We start from the raw sequence: 23,104 nt of genomic DNA, 5'->3' as shown, positions 1-23,104 counted from the left end.
CTTAATTGTGTGTATTATTGAGCCGTACTGTACTGTACCCATTCTGCAATCTGTTAAATACATTTTTCATTCACTCATTCATTACTCATTCGTTCATTCATTCAGAACAAACACCATATCTGTGTTAATATAGAGGCGTCAACATTCATTGCAAATGACGTTTTGCCAGTCTGATTGGTTTGAATGGAGACCCGTATTGGTTTCAGCCAATGAATGCATGCTATCTGTAGGCGGGACATCCGCCCTCTGTGCGAAAGGGAACTCGGACGAGTGGGGGGAAGTTTAACCAAACGAGTCAGTCTACCCCTATCGACAACAGAGATCATGGTAAACAAAGAAGTTTAGATTCTTGTTTGGAGCTTGAAAAAGCAGCACCCCTCCCGATGTGTGTGAGAGCAGGATACATTGATTACATGCACACTGAAAATTCAACAGGGAAACGTGGGACGACAACAACTGCGCGCACATGACAACAATTGGATGCCCCACTGTTGTTAGCTATAGCTACTATTAGCTTAGCCGGATTATCAGATCAATAGATACATCTAGTACACAGAACCATGAGGTATGGCACAACATAACACGAATCGCAACGACTCGAGTCTGGCAACCCAGCTGTGTAAAGCTGTGCACGATGGAGAATCCAGGTGATTTTTATTTTCCTTATTGAGAGACTGGTGTAAAGCAGTGGTTTGCAGACAGTGGGGTCATTGAGGGGACTCCAAGGGGCCCCAGCAACATGAGGAATTGTTCAATTTCACTAAACACTGAACGTTCCTCTTCTCTGTTATCTCGATACCTACAGTATAGACAGTTGTGGGATTTTGAATAAAATAATAGCTGCCGATCTGGGTGATCCGATCACAAGTGGACAGCTCTCAGTATGTCAGTTCACACACCTGGCATTATAATGTGTTTACTTTCCACATAAGTCTTGAGTGACTACTTGTGATCGGATCTCACTTCCTCCCTTAAAAAAACACTTTGAATAATTCATTTTTTAATGCTGTTTTGTTTTGGAGTCTTCATTTTGTTAAGAATATAGGACAGGCATGTATAAGCATTATGCTTCAGCCTGTACCTTTTCAGCCACAAAGATTGTTGAATGATTGTGCATATTGTTTTGTGTGTTATGATGACTAATACAACTACTACTACTACTTCTACTTAGGTCTACGCCTACATCACTAAAGACACATGTAAATTAGATAATATAATAGAGAACATGCAGAGTTCCATTACAATTTACTAGGTATGGACAATATATATCAGTGACCTTATTGGTGTTGGCATAGTTATTCATATATCGGTATAGGTCCAATGAGCATAACTGGGCAGATATATATTGGCAAACATATCGGCTGGTGATAGTGATTTTTTTTCTTTGATTGCATTGGTCCGATGAGAAAAACTGATTATTGCTCTATTTAGCTGCTGTTGTGTGTGTTTTTCTTTTTTTTTGGCCACATAAAGTTTGTTTGGGTAATGTTACTTTCATGTGACAATTACGGGCTAACACTTCCGTAACTACAAAAATAGTATGTACACAATTGCATTATCATAGAAATTAGTTTGATTTATACAGGCAGATTATCGACAGGTTATTGGCCATAATAGAAATGTTAATATCAGTTCAAGTTAAAAGTTTTGCTTTATTTGTCACATATAAGGTACATGTACATTAGTGAAATTATTGGTTCTGTATGAACCTCTTGAGATTGTGCTTCATACAGTAAGAAAAGTAAGAGTAAAGACCAAACACTATAATGCAAAAAACTAAATGCAAAAATGAGGTAGAGAGGTAGTGCAAATTTGTAAGAATAAATAGATAAAATATGGTGTAAATAATGTTTAAAAAGTGTTTAAAGTGTCTCAAATGAATGAATGCTTTAAGGTGAATGTTTTAAAGCAAGTGTGTGCAGGTGGGTGTTGTGTGCAGTGAATGTAGAATGGATGGCTTAATGTCACAGTGAGTCCAGTGTTGGCCAGAATTTTCACATCGGTGCATCTCTCTACACTGAAATCCCTTTCATTTAGAGACTGCACAACTTTTCAAATGCTTCCCGACAGTGATAATGGAGAGGCATCACACTAATATTCATTATAACTTTATGCACTAGACTACCATATGCCTTTTCTGATACATATTGAGTTGACGGCCACTTCTTTTAACCTGGAGAGTTTCACTGGGAACTAGAGATGTTCCGATACCATTTTTTCCGATCCGATTCCGATACCTAAGCTTTTGGTATCGGCCGATACCGATAGTGATCCGATACCAGTGCATACATTAAAAAAAAAAAAAAAAAAAAAAAAAAAAAATTACAGCTACTGTTTTATATACTGTTTTTTTAGTAATAACTATAAAGTAATGGTATTTATTCAACAACAGGTGATTGTATAGATTAGTATTAGTATCATTAATTGACAACTATCTCAATGAGTTCACCCACGGAATGGTTGTTGGGACATTGATTCCGCACGGACGTTATATGTTGTTGCACTCCAGAAGGCTCCGGTAACTTCAGTTAGTAGTAGAGGCTCTGTTGTGATTTTTGCACAATAAATATTCAACATTCTCTTTTGAGACTCCGCCTCAGACTCTTATCATTTGGCACTAAAAGCTAAACATTGTCACCGATATGGCTGTCCGCAACATGTCATTAATTGTGTGCGAGAGGTAGATCAGTGACCACGTTAGCGTGAGCTAGGTTAGCATGAGCTAACGTTAGATGGAAACAAGACAATATAACGTTACTGGTGAAAAAGTGATTTACCTTGGAATACTCGAGTCCTGTGCCAACTTGCTGTACTTTGCTTGCAGGTCTGCAGCCATTATTGCTGGATTATGAATAGCCCCAACTTTAGCCAAGGTAACGTTAAAGCTAAAACTAGCTTTTCGGTTAGCTCTTCAGCTAATGCTAATAACACCACAAGCGAACCCATCAGAGCTCCCCGTCAACACCCCTCTCTCGGGACGATGGCATTTAAGAAAGTATCTGCTGTTAAAATGACAAACAGTATTGACACTTTAATTCACGGTCGATTAAAAACACGTTTGTTTTATAATGCTCACTCAGCAGACCGCACGTGTTGTTAATAAATTACGTCATATGGTATCGGAGCGCAGAATTAGAGGGTACTCGCCGATACCGATACCAGCATTTTAGGCAGTATCGGAGGCATTTCCGATACTGGTATCGGTATCGGAACAACTCTACTGGGAACGCGTAACATGCGCTGAGGTTCACACCATCTCCCCCAGATCCCCTTCCTGCTGGACAGGCAGTTTAAAATAAATAAGGAGGCAAGATGATCCGTGCACAACACTGCCATTTATGCAAGCATATGATATGCAGATAATAAAACCATTAGTGACACCAATACAGAACGTCAGGATGATCAGGAATTGTATTTCCAAGCAATAGAAGGATGACCAGCGAGTGTCTAGCGACGCCTGGTCAGCTTGAATGACTGCTCATTAGATCAACCTGGTTCACCCAATCATAAGCGTGCAATGTATGGATGTGCAGATTTAGCAAAGATTCAAGATTGTTTATTGTCATATGCACAGTTAAACAGACAGTTTGCCATACAATGAAAAATCTTACTTTGCTAGTCCGCCCTTCACACAAGATCACACAATACTTAGGTAAAAATAGATAAATATATATATACAAGGCACAGTGAGTTACATTGCACGTTACGTTGCACAAAGTGAGTGCATATAGGTCGTCATTGAATAAAATTGTCACTGATCAAATAGATACGGTAATAAAAGTAAATAGTTAAACATAAAAAATAAAAAAGGCATAAAATGAGCATAGAAGTGCATGCAATTCATGAACTTGGCAGGAAGTGCATAGTGAAAATAGTGAACAGACTATTGATCAGTTGATGAGTTATGGCGTTACACTTGAAGAGGTAGCCTCCCTGATATCTCATTTAAGAGTAAAGAGATTTTAATTTTTAAGCTGTCTTGAAGCTATCGAGCGAGTTGGCTTCCTTGATGTTTTTGGGCAGTGGGTTCCATAGTTCCACCATATCAGCTCGGCAAATTAACATAGACTAAAATGAACTTTAGATCTCCCAGGCGACGGTATATCATGTGTTTTTTATTTTACTTACTCAGAAGCATTTTACATTACCTAAACATAAAATCCAGGCCACTTATTTGTCAAACACTCACCCCGAAGTTGTTGAAATGGTCCAACTTCTCAAAGTTTCAATGGCGAGTCTGTGTTTACTGGGGGCTGACATCTTGATTAGAGCGTAACATTTCAAATGTTCACTCCAAGTCGCCTTCGATTCATCATGTCAACGCTGGTTCTGACTGTTGGCTGAAAGTGCAGCACTGTGCCTACAAACACAAGTGGTCTCAAACCATACCATGAGTCAGAGGTCTGCCATGTAGTGTTGTCACAATACCAAACAACATTTTACTTTGATACTGATACCAGCCTAAGTATTGCAGGCAAAAACTTAAAACATCAGGAAAAGTAATGGAATATATATATATATAGTGAGAGAGGGGGGGGGGCGGGGGGCTCCGCCCCTCCCATTCTTCACTTTTTGAAAACAAAATTTTAACTCTGCCCAGACTCACTATGAGCAGCTCCAGGATATTCTAAAAGTATCCATTACTAATAAAATGGAGTATTGGACCGCTTTTAATGGCTTGGTATCGCAATACTTTTCTAGTGTATCGGTGTACCGTGCAACCCTACTGCCATGGTCGGAATCTGTCATGTAACCATGGACCGACATCATGTCATGGCTATTGTGTGTTAGGGTATTTACAAAAGGTTCACTGTTCTGAGGAATCAACTTAGCTATTTTGCTATACAACATAAAGTGGAGATTGACTGATTGGCCTACAGAGTTAATCTTTTGAAATTATTTGAATGCTAGTATACAGCCATAGTATACAGGGACGATAGTTCAAATACAGGCCATGATGCAATCTATTACAGAAACTCGAATAACAATTATAACAACATTTTTTTTAATTTTTTTTTTACTTCACAGAAATGTGCAGATGCTTCTTTCACAGGGCGCACGGCCCGACTTGGTTTGCAGCACAGGAGTGGCCGCGATACATCTAGCTGTAGGCAAGGAGACTGAAAGGAACATACGCTGCCTGAAGTTGATATTGCAAGACGGAGCGGACCCAAATATCAGGTAGGCCTTAGAAACCACTTGTAGTCCCAATGTACAAATGGGGACGAAGGGACATTTATGCACATGTATTGGGACTGCTCACCAGTTAAGGCATTCTGGAAAGATGTGACCCAACAAATATCAAAACTCGTATCTTGGAATATACCTGTACACCCCTCGGTATTGCTGTTGAATGATGTTTTTGAGTTTGCAGTGAATCCACAGCTAAAGAGATTGGTTTTATCGGGTATCACAGTAGCCAAAAAGCTGATCGCATCACGCTGGTTTCAACCGGAAAAAATGTGCCGTAAAGTTTGGTTTCTTACATATCTCGATGTAATTTACCATGAAATATCTACAGCAAGAATTCTGGGTCTCAATGAATCCAAAATGTCAATGTGGTTAGAAGTGGTGGAGAGAATAAAAGCTAGCTTATAATGGTAGTGTCTGGTTAGGTGCGAGGGATAGTGGAGATACTTCTCAAGGTGGGGTCCGGGAGGGGGGGGTTCGAGCTGAGCATATGTATGTAGGGTTTTTTTTTTTAGATAACAGGTATTATGGGTATATCTTATATAAAACAACTAACCAAAATGTGATCTCATTGGATGTGCCCTGACAATTAATGCTTGTATATCTTATCGTGTGTTGTCATGTTTGTTTATATGTTTGTTTTAAAAAAGAATAAAAAAATAAAATACAAAAAAAGAAACCACTTGTAGTCAAATATAATTTTAATCAGAACATTGGTATTTACAGGCCCACAATAGTTTACCACAAATATGCATTGGAAGCTGGTGCCAATTTTTTTGGGGCACAACGCCTTTCTTTTTTTGGATAATCATCCCCATAACTGTGTGCTGATGGGTGGATTTCTGGGGTTAGTGATCTCTCAATGCAAATCTCTTCCTCTGCGATGTGAGCAATTCCCCAAAAATAATAATAATAATAATAAATAATAATAATAATAATAATAATAATAATAATAATAATAATAATAATAATAATAATAATAATAACTGGACTTTGAAGAATTCTTTATTCGTCATGCAGTGACACACACATGCGATGGGCGGCACACACACAGGAACACACGCATGCAATTATTATTTCTTTGGGTCGCCGATGAGAAGTCTTTAGAGAAGTATTTTATTTGTAGCACATTGCTACATTGTCATGCAGCGAACACGCATGTGAGATAGCGACACACATAGAAACACACATGCATTTATATAAAAAATTATTAATAATTTGGGGTAGCAGATGAAATTTCCTCTCTGCGCTTGACCCATCCTGTCGTCCTTCCCCCCCAAGGGCAGCTGGGAGCAGACATGGGACCAATCCAAGTGCATCCGCTCGTCTTCGTTAGGGACACGACAGTGTTAGCAATCTGTTCTGCATGTTTTTCCATTATATTTTTCTGGAGGGGAAACCCTTGCAAGCATGAGGAGAACATGCTAACTCCACACAGAAAGGCCGGGGGACCTGGGTACCTGGCAACCCCAAGCGGGATTCAAACCCAGGACCTTCCTGCTGTGAGGCGTCGGTGTTAACCACTACACCACCATGGCGACTGGCTTCTGTAGCAGGGTGTTATCAAGCGTCTAACTTCCCAGCCACTTCCAGAGCCCCACTGACGGACTGTCTGTTCCCCAGGTCTTCAGATGGTTTGACTCCCCTGCATGTTGCTGCACTGTGGGGATGTTATCAAAACCTCAAACTGCTTTTGAAGAACGGAGGAAACCCCAATCTTAAAGATCAGGTGAGAAAAGAATATCTTTAGCATATAGGTGTCAGTCTTTTGTTCATTACATCCATTGTATAAATCCTGTGCACAAGGAAAAGCTATCAGCTATTAACTAGGGATGCACCGAATATGGTTAAAAATGCATTTTCGGCTTTCGGCCGAAAGGGTTTTAGCACCGAAAATATATCACTGAATGTCAAAGAACAGGGTTACGTAACGTTCGTAACCTAAAGTGTTGTTGTGATTACGTAATCAAAACGCGGCTACAGACTTTGCGCAACGTATAACGTGAGCAGCTTGGCAGCACTTCCTGCGTTCTGCAGCGTTCTGTCATAACTAACTCCTCTTGGGAGTCGCGCTGTTTCTATGTAAACTCTGCGAGCAACGCATCCAATAAATGCGTCTTTAACATGCTTTATATCCTCGCCATTACTATATGGCCGTCGCGGTTAAAACCTTTTAAACTAACGTTAGCGTTAAGCTAGCTAACAACGCTTCCGGTCCTCTTTCACTCGTCTCTCGTAAGCTACGTCATCCCCCGCTAAGAGTCACGGGAGATGTAGTAAATACAACAGTCCTTCCATAATTCCATGAATTATGACAGTAGCCACTACAGTAACATCATTAAGTCTGCTATAAGCTATTATCCCTCTCGTGTGTGTGTCTTTATGCAGATCTTTATGCAGTTTTAAAGCACCGTGGCTTTGTTCTGAATGCACTTTGTTGTAGTTATCCTACAGAGAAAAGAAAATGCACTTGACTTTAATGCAAATTTTGTTGTATGCAAAGAGAACATTTTTAAATCGTAAAATTTTTCAGCAGTCAGTTCTGAATTAATGTATGCGTTCAAAAGTGCTGAATAAATGTTTTATGGGCCCATAATAGTGATTATTACTATTATTTAAGTTAAGTTTTGCGATAGTCTTTTGCCATAATCGGGTAGGAAAAAAAAAGAAGAAATACATTATATATATATTTATATATTAATCATTTTCGGCATTCGGTTTTCGGCCAACTGTTTCCTATTTTCGGTATCTGTTTTGGCCAAGAATTTCCCATTCGGTGCATCCCTACTATTAACTCATTGGACGCCACGGATTAGCCTCATACTGTAGTAGCTACCGCCACGCTGTAAGCGGTGAGAATCGCTCACCTTGTTTGCAGGGCTATAACTATTTAAATATTATAGCTATATATGCAATACTATGGCCCATTTGACATCGAGTATCTATCGTTCAAGAATGCGAAAAAGGAATATTTTTTCCATCCATACATTCCCGTTTTATACCGTGGTGAATATAAGTATGGTTTTAGAGCGGCTTAGGGTAATTCCTGGGAGGCTAGTATTAGGCTGCGACCCATATTATACTTAATCCATTGGCATTTCGTCCCTATACACGCTACAATAAAAAATTCAAATGCATATCGGTATATTATGTTCCATCATGCATGCATGAAAGGGGTGGGGTCGTTTCTGATTAATTGATTGTCAATAACGGCAATAGCTGATCATGGCGATGTCTATGAAAACAATGCACAACCAAGCTGAAATTTACGTTAAATTGCTCTTACCGATGAGATGAGATTCCAAAAAGAATATTCCAATTATTTGATTGCCATCTGCTATATTGTATGTCCATTTGGCCCACGCCATAACCCCCCACAGCATAATGAATCGGGCGTCCCGAAAGCGATTCAATGCGATCGGGTATACCCCTCGGTTCAGGCTACTCGAAAACTCCACCCGGAGGAATTTCAATCATATTGGTATTGGACCTTTGCGATCTCACACATTGCATATGGTACCACAGCCTTCCTGGATGATTTATGAATGGAAATAGCGAATAAAAGAATTAACTATTCAATAACGTATATATACGTGGTTGGCGTTATTCGATTGGCGGACAAACGCGTATATATGCGTGAACGGCACTGAATGAGTTAACAAGCTGTACCCTGATGGCGCCCTTTGAATGTTGCCTTTTGAAACGGACACTACTGTCTTGTCTCTTTCACCCCTACAGGATGGCAACAGACCCGGGGATCTGGCCGAGCAGGAGGAAAACCTCAAATGTGCACGGCTCCTTCAGGAATACCAGACCAGCTCTGCAGAGACGGAAGATGAAGATCCGCCTCAATTCCAATTCGGTAAAGAATCGGATTCAGATTTAAATCGCATGAATTCCCCTTGCCAGATGTACCATGTCATTTTGAGATGAATCATTGATATGATCACGTGAAGTATCTCACTCAAATTCCCGTCCTCCTTCATCCACAGCTGTTTACAGGGGCCAAACGGACACGTCCAGTTACGCGGAATCGGACTACAGCATGAGCACACACAGCTTGTCGACGACGAGTGACTTCGGGGAGGACCCACACAGTAGCACCCGGCTCTCGTCGTTCCTTGACCTGTCGGCCATTAACGGCAGGCCAAGCTGCAGAGGAGTGCCCTATAACAGACTGTCTGATCTCGGCACTAACTGGGGTCCCAGCCGAGACTGGAACAAAGAACCCAGGGCCCCCTCCATTCTGTCTAGCACTCGCATGTCCACGGTTGGCACGGGAGCCGCTCTCCAGGAGGACGTCCTGTCCACTGGCCACGGTGCGTCGGCACCAGAGGTGGACGAAGACCCTGCTGTGACTCGAGGCAGGGTCCCCATTTCCCAAATGTACGCTGCTCTCCCAGCTGGTCCTTCGAGAGGCACACACCGTAAGAGCGTGAGCTTCAGAGGCGCAGATGAATATTTCCCGTTTTTGAGCCCAGAAAGCCCTAAACAAGAGGAGCCAGACATTCAGGCTAGCTGCTACTCCTCTGAAGACTTTACTTTTGACCTCTCCGAATACTCCAACTTCCTGGATTCAGAACGCATGGCCACCGTTTTACACTGTCAGGGGATCGACGTCACCTCCCCGGATCACGTTTACGTCTTTTCCAGGGACTGCAATGACACCACAGAATCGGATATGGAAAGAACAGTCGTCAGCCACTTCCCGTTAGAGGAGGAAGACAGCGACAATGAAACGGAGGATGAACATGTAAATGAGGTGGTGACTGAGGCGCCTGGACAGCCAGCGTGTAGCTCGGGGGGCAGTGGCAGCAGCAGTGGAACCAGTCACTACAGCAGCTGTGAAAGTGACCATTACACAACCACCATGGAGACCTCCTCACACCCCATGCCGCTCTCGTCTTCTGACGCAGACGAGACGACCACTAGCGTTGAATCTGACTCCGACGCCATACGTGTAAGTCCGGAGGTGAACATTTTGCCTGTTAAGACGGAACCTCAGAGAGACTCTCGTATAGAGGATCTGACAGCTTTGTCAGACAACCTAACATTGTCTGAGAAAACATCCCCAGGAAGCGTTGCCCTTGAGGCTTGTAGCGCCACCACTGTGGTCACCACCACTGAAGGTAGCGCTGACCGTGACAAGCCAACCACGTGCACCCCGATAGCTGGTACTACAACTGCATCATCAGAGGAAGACTTTGCATTTCCGCTCACGCCAAGTACGTTTGTTACCGGTAGGACACGTTCGAGGCTGAGTCGCTGCTCGTTGAGATCGAGCAAAACCCCAGAGAGCCTTTTGTCCACATCCTCTCTGTTTGAGCAGACCTTGCCGACCCCGCTGCGAAAGCACCGCCAGACCCCCAGGTCTCAGGGCAGCGACGATGTCTTTTACAGTCCGCCAGGCAGACATTGTCGCTCTCCACAGTCGGCGTCAGGGGACTGCTGGCTGGAGAGTCAGGACACACAGTCCAGCACCCTCGGAGCTGGTCCGAGCGTTAGCGATAGTCAAGCTGATACTGTTATCGTCCCTGATAGCATGGCTGACACAGTCATACTACCGCAGAGTGTGTCCGACACAGTCATAGTGGAGAAATACGAGGAATCTTTAGCAGACGCCTATGAGAAAGGTCTCAAAGAGATTATGCTGGCTATGCGGGGCAAGGACGAAGCGGAAGCTGCGATGTTTCTGACCGATGACCTGACGAGCACGGATGAGGCCAAAGCGAAAGAAGAAACCTGGATCACAGAGGAATTGGACTCCCAGAGCGAGTCGGCGGCGTCGTCATCCAGCTCCAGCTACTTCTCTCCGCGGAGATCCAGGGAAGACTCCGACCCTCCCTGCACCCCAGGCACCGGCTGCACGCCGAGGTACAGCATGAGCAGGCTGTCCGGCTTCCGCAGGTCCCAGCACCTGGCCGACCTCTCCTACACGCCGGGAGGGCGCCCTCACATCCCGGATCTGGATGAGCCGGTGGAGTACCTCTACACCGACACAGAAGAGGGTCACAAGTTCATCGAGACCCACGTCCCGCCCATGGCCAACACCTCACTCAGCTCCAGTACGAGCACTTCCAGCAGTGACGACACCATCCTGTACGACTGGCGCTCCATGCAGGTCAGCCAGGCGACCAAGGGGAAGGAGAACCGGAAACCTCCGAGGGCGGCAAGGGAGGAGGACGAGAGGGAGTGTCCGGAGACCAAAGGGCTGACGGACAGGGAGCTGAGACGCAGGCTGGTGGAGCTGGGGGAGAGCCCGGGTCCCATCAGCAGCCGCACCCGGCCCGTCTACATGCAGAGGCTGCGTCGCATGTTGCTGGAATCCAAGTTGGAACTACCGCAGCAGAAGCAGCCGGACCAGTCGCAGCAAGGAGGTGATGTTTTTGTATCTGCAATTACTAGGTCCAGATGGTTATAACGGAACGTCATATGAAAATCCTGACTATTATTGGTGTCATTGACATACAAGACATTTAGTTAAGTGATTTTCTTAGTAACTTGTGCTTTTGACTCTGTAGATTTGGGATACAGTCCAGAAATGTGCCGTGCCCTGCGGACCTTTGAGCTGCCCGACTGTCATGATGATGAGCTGGCATTGTGCCAGCAGTTTGACCAACCAGATCAAAACAGGAAGTGGAGGGAGGGCGTCATCAAGTCAAGCTTCAATTATTTGCTGCTGGACCCCAGGTCAGTTCATTGGCAGGTCTTAGATTAGTGGGTCAAAATGCTCTTGGAAAATAAAACAATTCAATTGATAACTGGTATATATTTGTCTGGATTAATGTGTGGTTTTGTTCAGGGCGGCGCAGTGGTTAGCACTGTTGCCTCACAGCAAGAAGGTCCTGGGTTCAAACCCCAGCAGGGAACCTGTGTTCATCTTATCATACAAGTAAATATTTCTCTTTCCTCCCATTCCTTCAGAGTGACCCAGAACCTTCCATTTCGTAGTCGGACCATGAAGCCTCAGGAGTGCTTCCAGACTTTTATCAGTTCCATATTCTACGTGGGCAAGGGGAAGCGTTCTCGACCGTACAGCCACCTGTATGAGGCTCTGGAGTATTACCGAGGAGACAAGACCTCCAAGGTAGGGCAACATGTCTTTTTCTTTTTTTTGTCGCAAAGTGATCTTATAAATCTTGCAATTTCACCAACAGCTTAGTAAGTCACTCGCTCAGGATTTAATGGTTATGCCCTCTAATGGCGCTAAGTCGCGTCAGAACCTTTTAACGTCAAACGTTAAAAAAAAAATGCCATGTGTCCATGTTCATTGAATGAGAAGCCACAAGTGTTGTTTTTGAGTAGCGCAATTTAAACTGTAGCTATTAATTATTGCCAGAATTGGACTTAAAAACATAGCATGTTGTCAGATAAAAACCCTGAATCAACTCAAATAATGTAAGGCTATTTTGCATCTACATTTGATATTTTTAGCTTCAACGGTAGGCTATTTAAAATATCTTATACAAATGGTAGTTCTTCTTCTGTCCATGAATCTGATAATGGTCAAATGTATCCATATATAATCCTGGTTTCTCCGTTGGTTCCGTCATGTAGCAAATTTTGGAATTTAGCCTTCGACTTCATGATTGATTGAGACTTACAGTATATGTCGACGTATATGTTTTTCATACTGCTTCTTTATGGACTTTTAGATATTTTTGATTGAATATTGTATACGCATATATGCCATATACATTTTAGTTTAGTATTTGAACCTTTCTTGTTACACTGCTCTGTGCTGGGAGGAACAGTATTTAGATTTATGGAAGTACACAAGACATTACAATAAACTATTAATCTTTAATATCTTGAATCATTCCCAAACAAACCTTTCTCCTCGGACAGAAACTGTGCTCTAAGGTGCAGCACATCCTGGAGGTGTGGAAGGCAGAGCAAGGCGCCGTCTCTCTCCACTGCTTCCAGAACGTCATTCCAGTAGAAGCGTACACGCGAGAGGCCTGCATGGTGGAAGCCATTGGTGAGCAGTCGCTCTGTACATTTTGATGTCACTCCAGTACAGTGTGTCCAATGCCCCAAATCTTATTGACCGTGGATTGCGGGCACGGATGTTATAACACGACATAGTTATATCTCCAACAGGAAGGTCGCTTTATTGTACCACAATAACCCCACAATAGACTTCTGCCATTGGTCACAAGCATGCGTCTGTCTTTTAAGATTACTTAGGATTCTTGAATTTAGGAATTCCTTAACAGCAGCTGCAGCACCATCTGCACCTTTTATTATAATAATAATAATAATACATTCGATTTATATAGAATTTGTAGAACTCAAAATTGGCTTTGCACGAAGGGGCGAGGTAGTGAGACAAACAACAGACGAGTATAACACAAACACACAGGGATTTACGTACCAATACCCTTTTCAGTAGGGTTGGGTATCGTTTAAATTTGTTCCATTCTGGTTCTGCTTATTGAATCCGGTTCTTATCAAATATGTCTTCCGATTCTAATATTTGTGGTCAGGGAGAACATTTTATATCAAGAACCAAAACTATTCTACCTTTCATTTTTGGCATATTCAGTTAGTAAATTGTGAATCATGACATGAAGGTATCTTTTTCTATTAACCTGCTGTAACTTTAGCCTAGTGTTTACCGTCCGTTTCTGATGCATTATGACAGGAATATATCAAAGGAGGCTTATTAAATGCATTGATACCACTGTGGATGATAATGCATTTAGCTTATCTATTACCTAGGAAGGAGACAACTGTTGCTAAGGAATGTAAGCCGTTCAACTTAAAGCACTGCTCAGTGACATTCATCCACTTTTTCTGTTCTCATCTTCCCTTTCATAGCTAAAGTGAAATGAGTTTTCTTTAATAGGGGGTGTCTGCCTGTCTGGGGATCATGAACTGGAGGTGGTCGGGTGCTCTGTGAACTTGCATCTAGGATTATTGTTTGTTTGGGGTACCTTTTAATATAAAAGACGAATGTCAGCTGTCAGTTTGTTACACTGGCATAGCCAGACTTCTCTCCACAGGATATATTATAACCTGAGTGTCCTGTATAGCCAGACCTCTCTTCACAGGAGATATTATAACCTGAGTGTCCTGCATAGCCAAATCTCTCTCCACAGGAGATATTATAACCTCAGTGAGTGCTAATGTAACACGAAACCGGAGGGTTGAAGCAAATGCTTAGTCATATTGGAGGAGCTTCCTTGCTGCACGAAATACTCTTGCTGCAGGTATTGCGTTTCACTGTATTCCATCTTTTTTGTGAAGCTCAACCAAATGTTGGAAGAGTTTGTTGCTACTAGCCACCGACCGCTGTTAGCCATGGTCCAGCATAAGTAAACAAGAGCCTCTGCTCACATGCTTTGTTGATGCAAGCACGTAGCCAGTGAGTGATGTTGGTCCAAGAAACAGGTCTTGGTAGTTGTTGATGTTTTTGCTCAATGCAACCACTGACTTATGCAGAAGGGGAAAAAAGATATTGAACTTTACTCATCTTTACTCGCACATGTGCTCTTAAACTCATTCCCTGCCAACAATGATTTTATACACGTTTGTCCGCCAATAGTTGAACGCCAACCAGTACGTTATTTGATCGTTATTTCTTTTATTCGCTATTTCCAATCGTTATCCATCCAGGGAGCCTGTGTTACCATAAGGAATGAGTCTGAGATTGCAAAAGTCCAATACCGCCACCTGGTGGTATGCGGCTGATGTTGCACTCCCTTTGAGACTGTGTATGGGGCTGTGCGTCGATGAAATAGTTTTGAATAGTTTTTGGGACCCCCGATTCATGCTGTGGTGGGTTATGTCGTGGCCCAAATGGACCTACATCTACCAGATGGCAATCAAATAATTGGAATATTCTTTTTGGAATCCCACCGGCCACAGGTAAGAGCAATTTAACGTCAATTTCAGCTTGATTGTGGCTTGTTTTCATAGCCATCGTCCTGATCAGCGTATGGGGTTGTACTAACGAATGCCGTTATTGACAATCAATTAATCAGAAACGACCCCCCCCCCCCTTTCATGCATTCATGATGGAACATAATACCGATCATATGCATTTGAATTTTTAAGTGTAGCGTGTGTAGGGACAAAATGCCAATGGATTTAATATAATACACATATCGGGCTATTACTAGCCTCCCAGGAATTACCCTAAACTGCTCTAAAACCATACTTATATTCACCACGGTATAAAACGGGAATGTATGGATGGAAAAATTATTTCTTTTTCTCATGAATGAATGAATGAATGAATGAATGAATGAATGAATGAATGAATGAATGAATGAATGAATTTTTATTCACACACACACACACGATACATTTTACATGCGAGTATCCTCATGTGATAACATGTCGCAAATTGTGTGCATGTGCCAGGTCTCCCAAGAAGCTATTTAAAGCTTTTGGAGGGAGCCTGAACACAGATACAAACAGAATATGAACAAACAAAACAATAACAAAATAAACAAAACAAACAAACAAAAACAAAACAAAAAACTACAACGTGGGTAGGTTTACACACCTACCTACTAACTGACATATAACAGAGATACATAATACAGACAATTTTATTCCTAAGTTATAATTTTAATTAGAGATATGATTTTAGCAGTTCCTCTTTCAATGATTTTTTTAAAGGTTTTAAAGGTATTAGTCATTTTTAGATTTTCATCAAGCTTGTTCCAGATCTGTGGACCCCTGCATGCTATGCTTAGGCTAGCACAATTTAGCCTTCTATCTTCTCTTGAACGATAGATGCTCGATGTCAAATGGGTCATAGTATTGCATCCATAGCTATAATATAGAATATAGTTATAGCCCTGCAAACGAGAAGCATGCAGCTGCAGGACCGCAGAGCAATGCGAGCGGCGCTCTCAGGGCCGGCACTCTGACGGCCCTGCTGTGAGGTGTGATTTTTTTCCGTAGCCGCAGTTTGCGAAGACGCTCTCTGATTGGCTAGCCCGCGTACAGCGAAGACCTAACCCTAACTCTAAGCATAACCCACTTCGAAAGAGGGCCAAAGCATAACCACTTCGAAGCAGAGAATATATATGTACAAGGTAGGGCTGACCCCTATTAATCGATTAGTCGACTAATCGGTCGAAAGGGGCCGTAGTCGACTGGCCAACCTCTTAGTCGAATATAATAAAAAAAAAATATATATATATATATAATTATTTTTATTTATTTTTATTTTTTTTTTCAAAAGAAAAGAGGCATAGAAGCGTGGCTAACGCTAATGGCACGCATACCAGAGGCTAACTGCCTACGAAAACAGGCACAGAGGCACTGAAAGAGGATTTCACCCATCTAATGAACACACTATACTAGAAACTAGACAAATATCAAGATGTATCCATCAGTGGACCAATTGCATGCTTTTGCAGAGGACAAGAAGCCTTCAGTCGACTCCTTCAGACATTAAGCACCCCCACAGCCCAAATGGAATGATAAAAAAAATAAAAAATTTAAAATATTATACTTTTTTTTTATTTTTTATTTTTTTAAGTCGACCAATAGTCGACTAACGGCGAATTTTGGCCAATCCTAGTCGACCATCCAAATCCTTAGTCGGGGACAGCCCTATGAGGCATACAGACCCTCATCTGCACCTTTGATTACACTGCCTACTTGCTCATATGCTTGTATTCCGAGTTAATTATATTGTTCACACTGCTTATTCTTATCTCTACTATAATTAGATTGCCTATATTTATGTCTTGTACTATTACCCTGCCCATACCTGTACCCCCCCCACCCCGCCCCCATGCTGCTACGACGCCTGAGTTTCCCCAAGGGGATCAATATAGGAATATCTTATCTTATCTATGATATTCAATATGACAGCACCACCTCGAGTGTCATGTTGCTTGATTAACGATCTTGCTCCGCGGCCTCTCAGGGTTGAAGAAGCTGACCAACCAGAAGCGGGGGGACTACTACGGCGTGGTGTCCATGTGGCAGCTGAAGAGGAAGCGGGAGCTGGGCGTCCACCTGCTGTACCGGGCCATGCAGATCTTCCTGGCCGAGGGCGAGAGGCAGCTGAGGCCGGCGGACATCAGGCAGTAGCGACTCATGCTGGACGGGGTTGGCGTGAACCACAACGTGGGGCGAACTCCAGGCACGTGCAAACATAGAGCCCAAGGGGTGCTTGAGCACCTGCCCTTTTGAGCCTATTAGTGCTCTGTTCTAATATACACAGGGACAGTGCCCTTTTCAGCCTTTGAGCACCTGCCCCTCTAAAGTCCTGTGCACGTCCCTGGCGAACTCGAACGAGTGTGACATTATTAGCCTAGAAAGTTTGTTGTTGATACATGAGCCAAAATTGCATTAATCTTCAGGAGTTGCTGCTCACCCACATCAGTGAATTGTACGAAAAGATTTGTGTTTTTTGTTATGGTGCAGTATTTTGTATCGTTACTAACCTATCAAAGAGTAGACTGGACTAATTTCATATGGAATGAGTAGTTTGATATACATACTTTTTTATATGAATATAGATGAAGAAAAAAATATTAATTTGTGACTTGTTTTTTTTTATCGATGTGATCATGTTTTTAGCCCTAGAAATAAAATGTTAACTTTTTTTCTTTCCATTGTCAAACACTGAAGAGAAACGTGCAGCTTTCACAAGATACAGCTTCGATGCGATTGATTCAGTGTTATTATAATGAAGTCTCCTCAGGGTGAGGTAAAGGTGCACTACGCAACTCGGGGAGAGGAACGTGAGAAGTTGGTATTTTCATGACTGAAAAAAAAAGTAAACATTTCAATCGAAAATTGGGCCCCATGGACATTGACCTTAAGAGTTACTGCTTCATTCACTTGGTTGTTTACAATGGCAGGCCCCGCCATCTGGTTTACAAGCATTAAGGAAGTGTCTCCTAGACTTACCTCAAAATGATATTGTTTTGATTTATTTCATACAGTAGTCATTCTAAGAATTACACATTATGAAAAATATCGATGGTTGAAATGCAAAACCTCCTATCTGAAAATGTCCCTTTTTTTTTAGAAAACAAAAAAAATTGGTTTGTTGCAGAATGCTATTTTTTTAAAGGATACCCAATACAATACACTGCCTTTTGGAAAATATCTTGCAGACAGACTGAATAGGTGCAGATACAAGGTTTCTCATCATCCAATGTGAAATCAGAAAATCTTAAATGTTGCAGATACGAGGTTTTGCGTTTCAGCCATCGATATGTCTTGTAAACTAATAGCAGGCTCTGAATGTAAACAACCTCCCCTGAAACTGCAAGGTGCACCTGCTGTTAGTTTGTTACCAGTAATCATATTCCATGCTCATTCATTATTCTCAACATTTTTATACGTGTATGTCAACCCCCCCCCCCTCCCCTTATGGTCTATTTGTAAAAGTGTTGGGGAGGGTTAATACAGATGAAATGAAATATGAACTCTGCGGGTGTTTAATTTCGCTAGTCTCTGTCGCCCTCTTGTGGACGATGAAAGTACTTAATCCTGTTCAGCAGTATTCCTGTGACCTTTTCATAAGCAGTCGTGTCCTATTAAGCAGATAATTTGCTTTGGGGGAACAATTTCACAAGGTCATCCGTTATTCTTGGGAGCATTATCGGTGTGATTATACTGTTTGAGAATATTTAGTATGACTCCACTAATATAAAGGATATTTCATGATAATTGGGAGATATAATGCAATTATCCTGCTACATAAGCACGACATCCCATTTTCTCACGGTCCATTGTACCAATATACCCATTAAGACTTCCTGCTGCAGTATTGCAGCTCATACAGTCGAGTACACCGACATCTAACTACTGGTGAGTCATGCTATATCTACAGTATATTCAGTACAAGAGTTCACTGAGTCACCAGACCATCTCATGCGACAGGACATTGTGCATCACCTGAAGATAATGTTTTTTTTAACCAATGCACACATTTATCATTTGCCACAATGGGACCCTGGTTTGTGAAATTATCCCAAATGTACAGACCTTGATCCTAAATAAAATGTTGAAATTGTCACATTTTTAAGATGTATATACATACAGTACATTATGGGATTTTAAATGGTGACATTTATATTTACGTTTTGTACACTTGACTATAATGTGTTGTATAATGAGAAGACGGAACAGGGACTACATACCATATTATATGCTTGAATTATACAGAAATTCTATCTTTAAATCAGGTTATGCGCTTTTCAAATAGTAAGGTGTCAACGGCTCTCTTATAACGCTTGGTAACATTATTTTACAATATTCTGATATTATAATTGCATTGCAATTTAGTACTTTCAAACTCGCTATAATGTGATTCTTCATCAAGGCCTCGTTTATGTTGTTTAAAGAGAGAGATTTAGAGAGCAGATTCTCAAATTCTCCATATCAATTTTGTGCAGAGGTTAATTGTGGCTCAAGGTTATGCTCTTGTCAGTGGAAATTGTGTACAAATATGTATAATTGTTCTGTGCTGCTTGTGCATGTGTAGAATTGTTCTGTGCTGCTTGTGCATGTGTAGAATTGTTCTGTGCTGCATGTATGTAGAATTGTACTGTGCTGCTTGTGTATAATTGTAGTTCTACTTGTGCACACATGTAGACTTGTACTGTGCTGCTTGTGCACATACAGTATGTAGAATTGTACTGTGCTGCTTATGCACATTATGTAGAATTGTACTGTTTAATTGCTTAATTACTGTATATTGCTATACTAGGCCCAAGTTTCAGAAGATACTCATTCCTGGAAAATGTCCGTAGACAGATGCAAGTCTCCCTTTGACTACAATGTATCTTGTAGCTCATACAACACCTGTATCTTTGATTACGTTCCCAGAATGCAATCTGCTTTGAGTTTCATTGTTAAAACACACAGAGGGGAGACCTCCATTCATTTGAATGAAACATTGAATTTGGATACAAAATGTAAAATAGATATATTCTTAATTTTTTAGTGGTTATCAAAATGTTGTTTCATGAGTTATTAAAAAAATGTGAACAGAATAAAACATTTGGATTTCGTTTCAATGTAAAATGCCCCATAAAATGTAAATTACTATATATATATCATCCAAAACCTCAAAAAAAAGTAAATGAGTTTGAACATGGCCACCAGCGAAGTCATAGAGGACATTGAATCCTTGTGTTATGTTAATTACAGTAGATCAAATGTAGCAATACCATGTATTGTATGGACTGCTACCCTATAATTTCATTGAGCTGTATACAACACAATGATTCAATGTCCCAGATGACATCACTGCTGGCCATATTCAAACTCATTTACTCTCAATAACTAAATTCATGTGTGCAAAACAGTTTGCCCCTCTAAGAAGTATAGCATGTCAAATATGGTTACGGTGTGTTTTGTATGTCATTTTGAGAAGAGCTTGGTGTACATGATGCAGCTCGTACAAAAAACAATATTTATAGTTGCTTTGCTTCATGTTTTATGACACTATGATAAGATAGTTTTCCTATCCAGGCCAAATCACCATTTTCAACTGGTCCTCCTTAAATAAATGGAATACATAAAATGTGCATAACTTAAATTTTATAGAATTACAATTGAGGCAGTTGATAAGGAGCAATTGTTTATATATAAAAATAAAAATAGAGGCAATAAGGAGCTAATTATTCAGTAAATGATGATGTATAGTAATAATATATATATATCATATAATATAGTACATGTTTCTAGCAGTAAAATTAAGTAATTGGCTGAGCAATGATTTACACAGAAATGTAAGTACATGTGCAACCATGTTGTAGCAAGCAAATAAATATAGTGCCGTTTCATTTCACATGCCAAATGATTAGACTTCGACCCCTACCCTGCTCCAAACCACCTTTGACCATATTGAAAAAGAAACAGACACAGATTCGTTGCATTTCAGGAGGTTTGAGAATCTCTTTATTATTCCGATCTTTCATTAGCGACATTAGAAGACCCCTGGTGAGCATAATCAAAATACATTCTGAACTTGCCGTCAATTTACATTCCTCACGCAAGCCTGTTGGGGGGGGGGGGGGGGGGGTGAGAGAGAAATAAATAAATAACACACAATCGTTGGCATAATCGGGATGATATTCCCTGTGACGTTTGGCTGCAGAAATCTGGGACACAGTTGCATTCATTGTTCAGTGAGCTTTTCCACAGTTAAACCCACCGACAGCAATGAATGTTGATTGTGATCCTTTGCTGTGGTTTGGAGGATGGACGTTTTCATCCTTTTTTCTTTTCTTTTTTGGGGAGTTGTTCAGAAAGAAAGGAAGAATACACAACAGGGTTCATGGGGAGGAGGAGGCAGAGGGACGCAGTGTTCTTCATGCGGCCATTCGGGGACTCTGTGGCTGTTTGTGTGTTTTTTTTCAGAGAGATTGAGCGACAAGGGCGGGCCACAGGGTACAATCAACGGTCGATGGTTTTTTCAATTGAGCTGAAACTCACCGACAGCGTTGAATGTTCACTGGGGCGAGCATGGGCCTGATGGTAAGCCTGGGTGACAGTCTGCTTAGAGATTCAGAGGAGACGGGCAGCTTCTATCTCTCCACTCCCCCCCCCATCTTTCTCAATACTAACAGTCTCTCTGACTGGGAAGGACACTACAAAGACATCGATGTTTTCTGCACTGACTGAAAACAGTTTTGGCTTATTAGATCACTTGTCTACAGTTTTCTTTTAGACACAATAATACATTTTCACTTTCATATCAAATCAATGCTGTCAATCGTAATTACACAAAAATAATTCACAGCACCTGTATTATATCAGTCAATGAGCGTATAACAAAATAAAATAAAAAGCATATTTCCATATGTTCCCACCTCTATTTGCACCCAGTTACATCCATTTGCTTAGTGTACCTCAGGAAGAGAAACGAAGAAAAAAATGGGATCAGGATTCAGAAATGGTTAAAACATTAAACAGAATTTTTGAATGCACATCCTAGACATCTGTGTTGGATGGCTCCCATTTTGAATACAACCATCAATGATTCATTTGATTTATTATTAAACGTGGTTTGCTTCCCTCTTACCACTGCCAGAACTCTACAGTTCCTCAATAAAAGTAAAGATAACCGATTATCATATATAAAATCAGTGTTTTAACAGTATCCATCCACTGCAACAACTGCGTTAATGTTAGCTAACTCGCTACAGTCAGCAATGTTGGGTAACAAACGTTTATTGTTACGTTAACATTAGACACATTTATTAACTAAGCAAACTAAATAGATTAACTTGGCTAACTATCAGCTAACAACAAGATACAAGATTCCTTTATTGCCACACAACCAGGTTGGTGGTATTCTTGATCGGTACAGAGTGTAATAATTAAGCTCTATAATACATAAAACTGGAACATAGATACAAATGGCGCACCGCATAGTGCCTTGCACACCTACGCAGCCATCCCGGGTTCGCCTCCCGCTCCCGGGCTGATTTGTCGCATGTCCTCCCCACATCTTCTCCCGTTCTCCCTCTCCTCTGTCAGTCTTGTATGGCCAATAAAAAAAGCTGTAAAAATGCTAAAATAAATCTAAAAAGAAAAAGAAAAAGAATGACCCTGAGCCTGAGGTGAGCGGCACACCATCACCACAGAGCCCCAGCCACTGGACTGTTTGCTTTGTTCAGTATAATTCATCACTGATGAACACGAGCCATCATCGCTTTTCCCCAGATTTACTTCATGAGGTGACGGCAAATGCTTCGGAAGTAGTTTGGTTCATGCAGACATTTATACGGTAATTCAGTAAAGTACGGGTGGCAATGGTTTTTGGAAAGCAAATGTTATTACACTGGCCTCATCCTCTAAATGTGATGTGATTTTATAACATTATAATTGACTGTATTTTGAGCAGGGCTCTAGACTATCCAGGACCTTAATTCAGGCCTTTAGACTGAGTTTTCTTGGGGGCGGGGGGGTTGAT

At 41.5% G+C, this 23,104-nt stretch overlaps 1 protein-coding gene across 1 annotated transcript; it reads left to right on the top strand.

Annotated features, from left to right (window-relative positions):
* Nucleotides 1–345: 345 nt before the first annotated feature.
* LOC311224170 (uncharacterized protein) lies at nt 346–20,117 on the top strand. Its single transcript, XM_084309041.1, has 9 exons — nt 346–647; nt 5,029–5,181; nt 6,814–6,919; nt 8,929–9,052; nt 9,183–11,567; nt 11,712–11,880; nt 12,115–12,277; nt 13,039–13,171; nt 17,087–20,117. Exons 1-9 carry the CDS (start codon nt 568–570, stop codon nt 17,251–17,253), a joined length of 3,480 nt encoding a protein of 1,159 aa, XP_084165167.1. The 5' UTR covers nt 346–567; the 3' UTR covers nt 17,254–20,117.
* The last annotated feature ends 2,987 nt before the right edge of the window (nt 20,118–23,104 follow it).

The sequence above is a fragment of the Notolepis coatsorum genome, assembly GCF_963971535.1.
Source record: "Notolepis coatsorum genome assembly, chromosome: 2".
Taxonomy (NCBI): domain Eukaryota; kingdom Metazoa; phylum Chordata; class Actinopteri; order Aulopiformes; family Paralepididae; genus Notolepis; species Notolepis coatsorum.
This window is presented reverse-complemented; position numbering and strand designations above follow the sequence as displayed.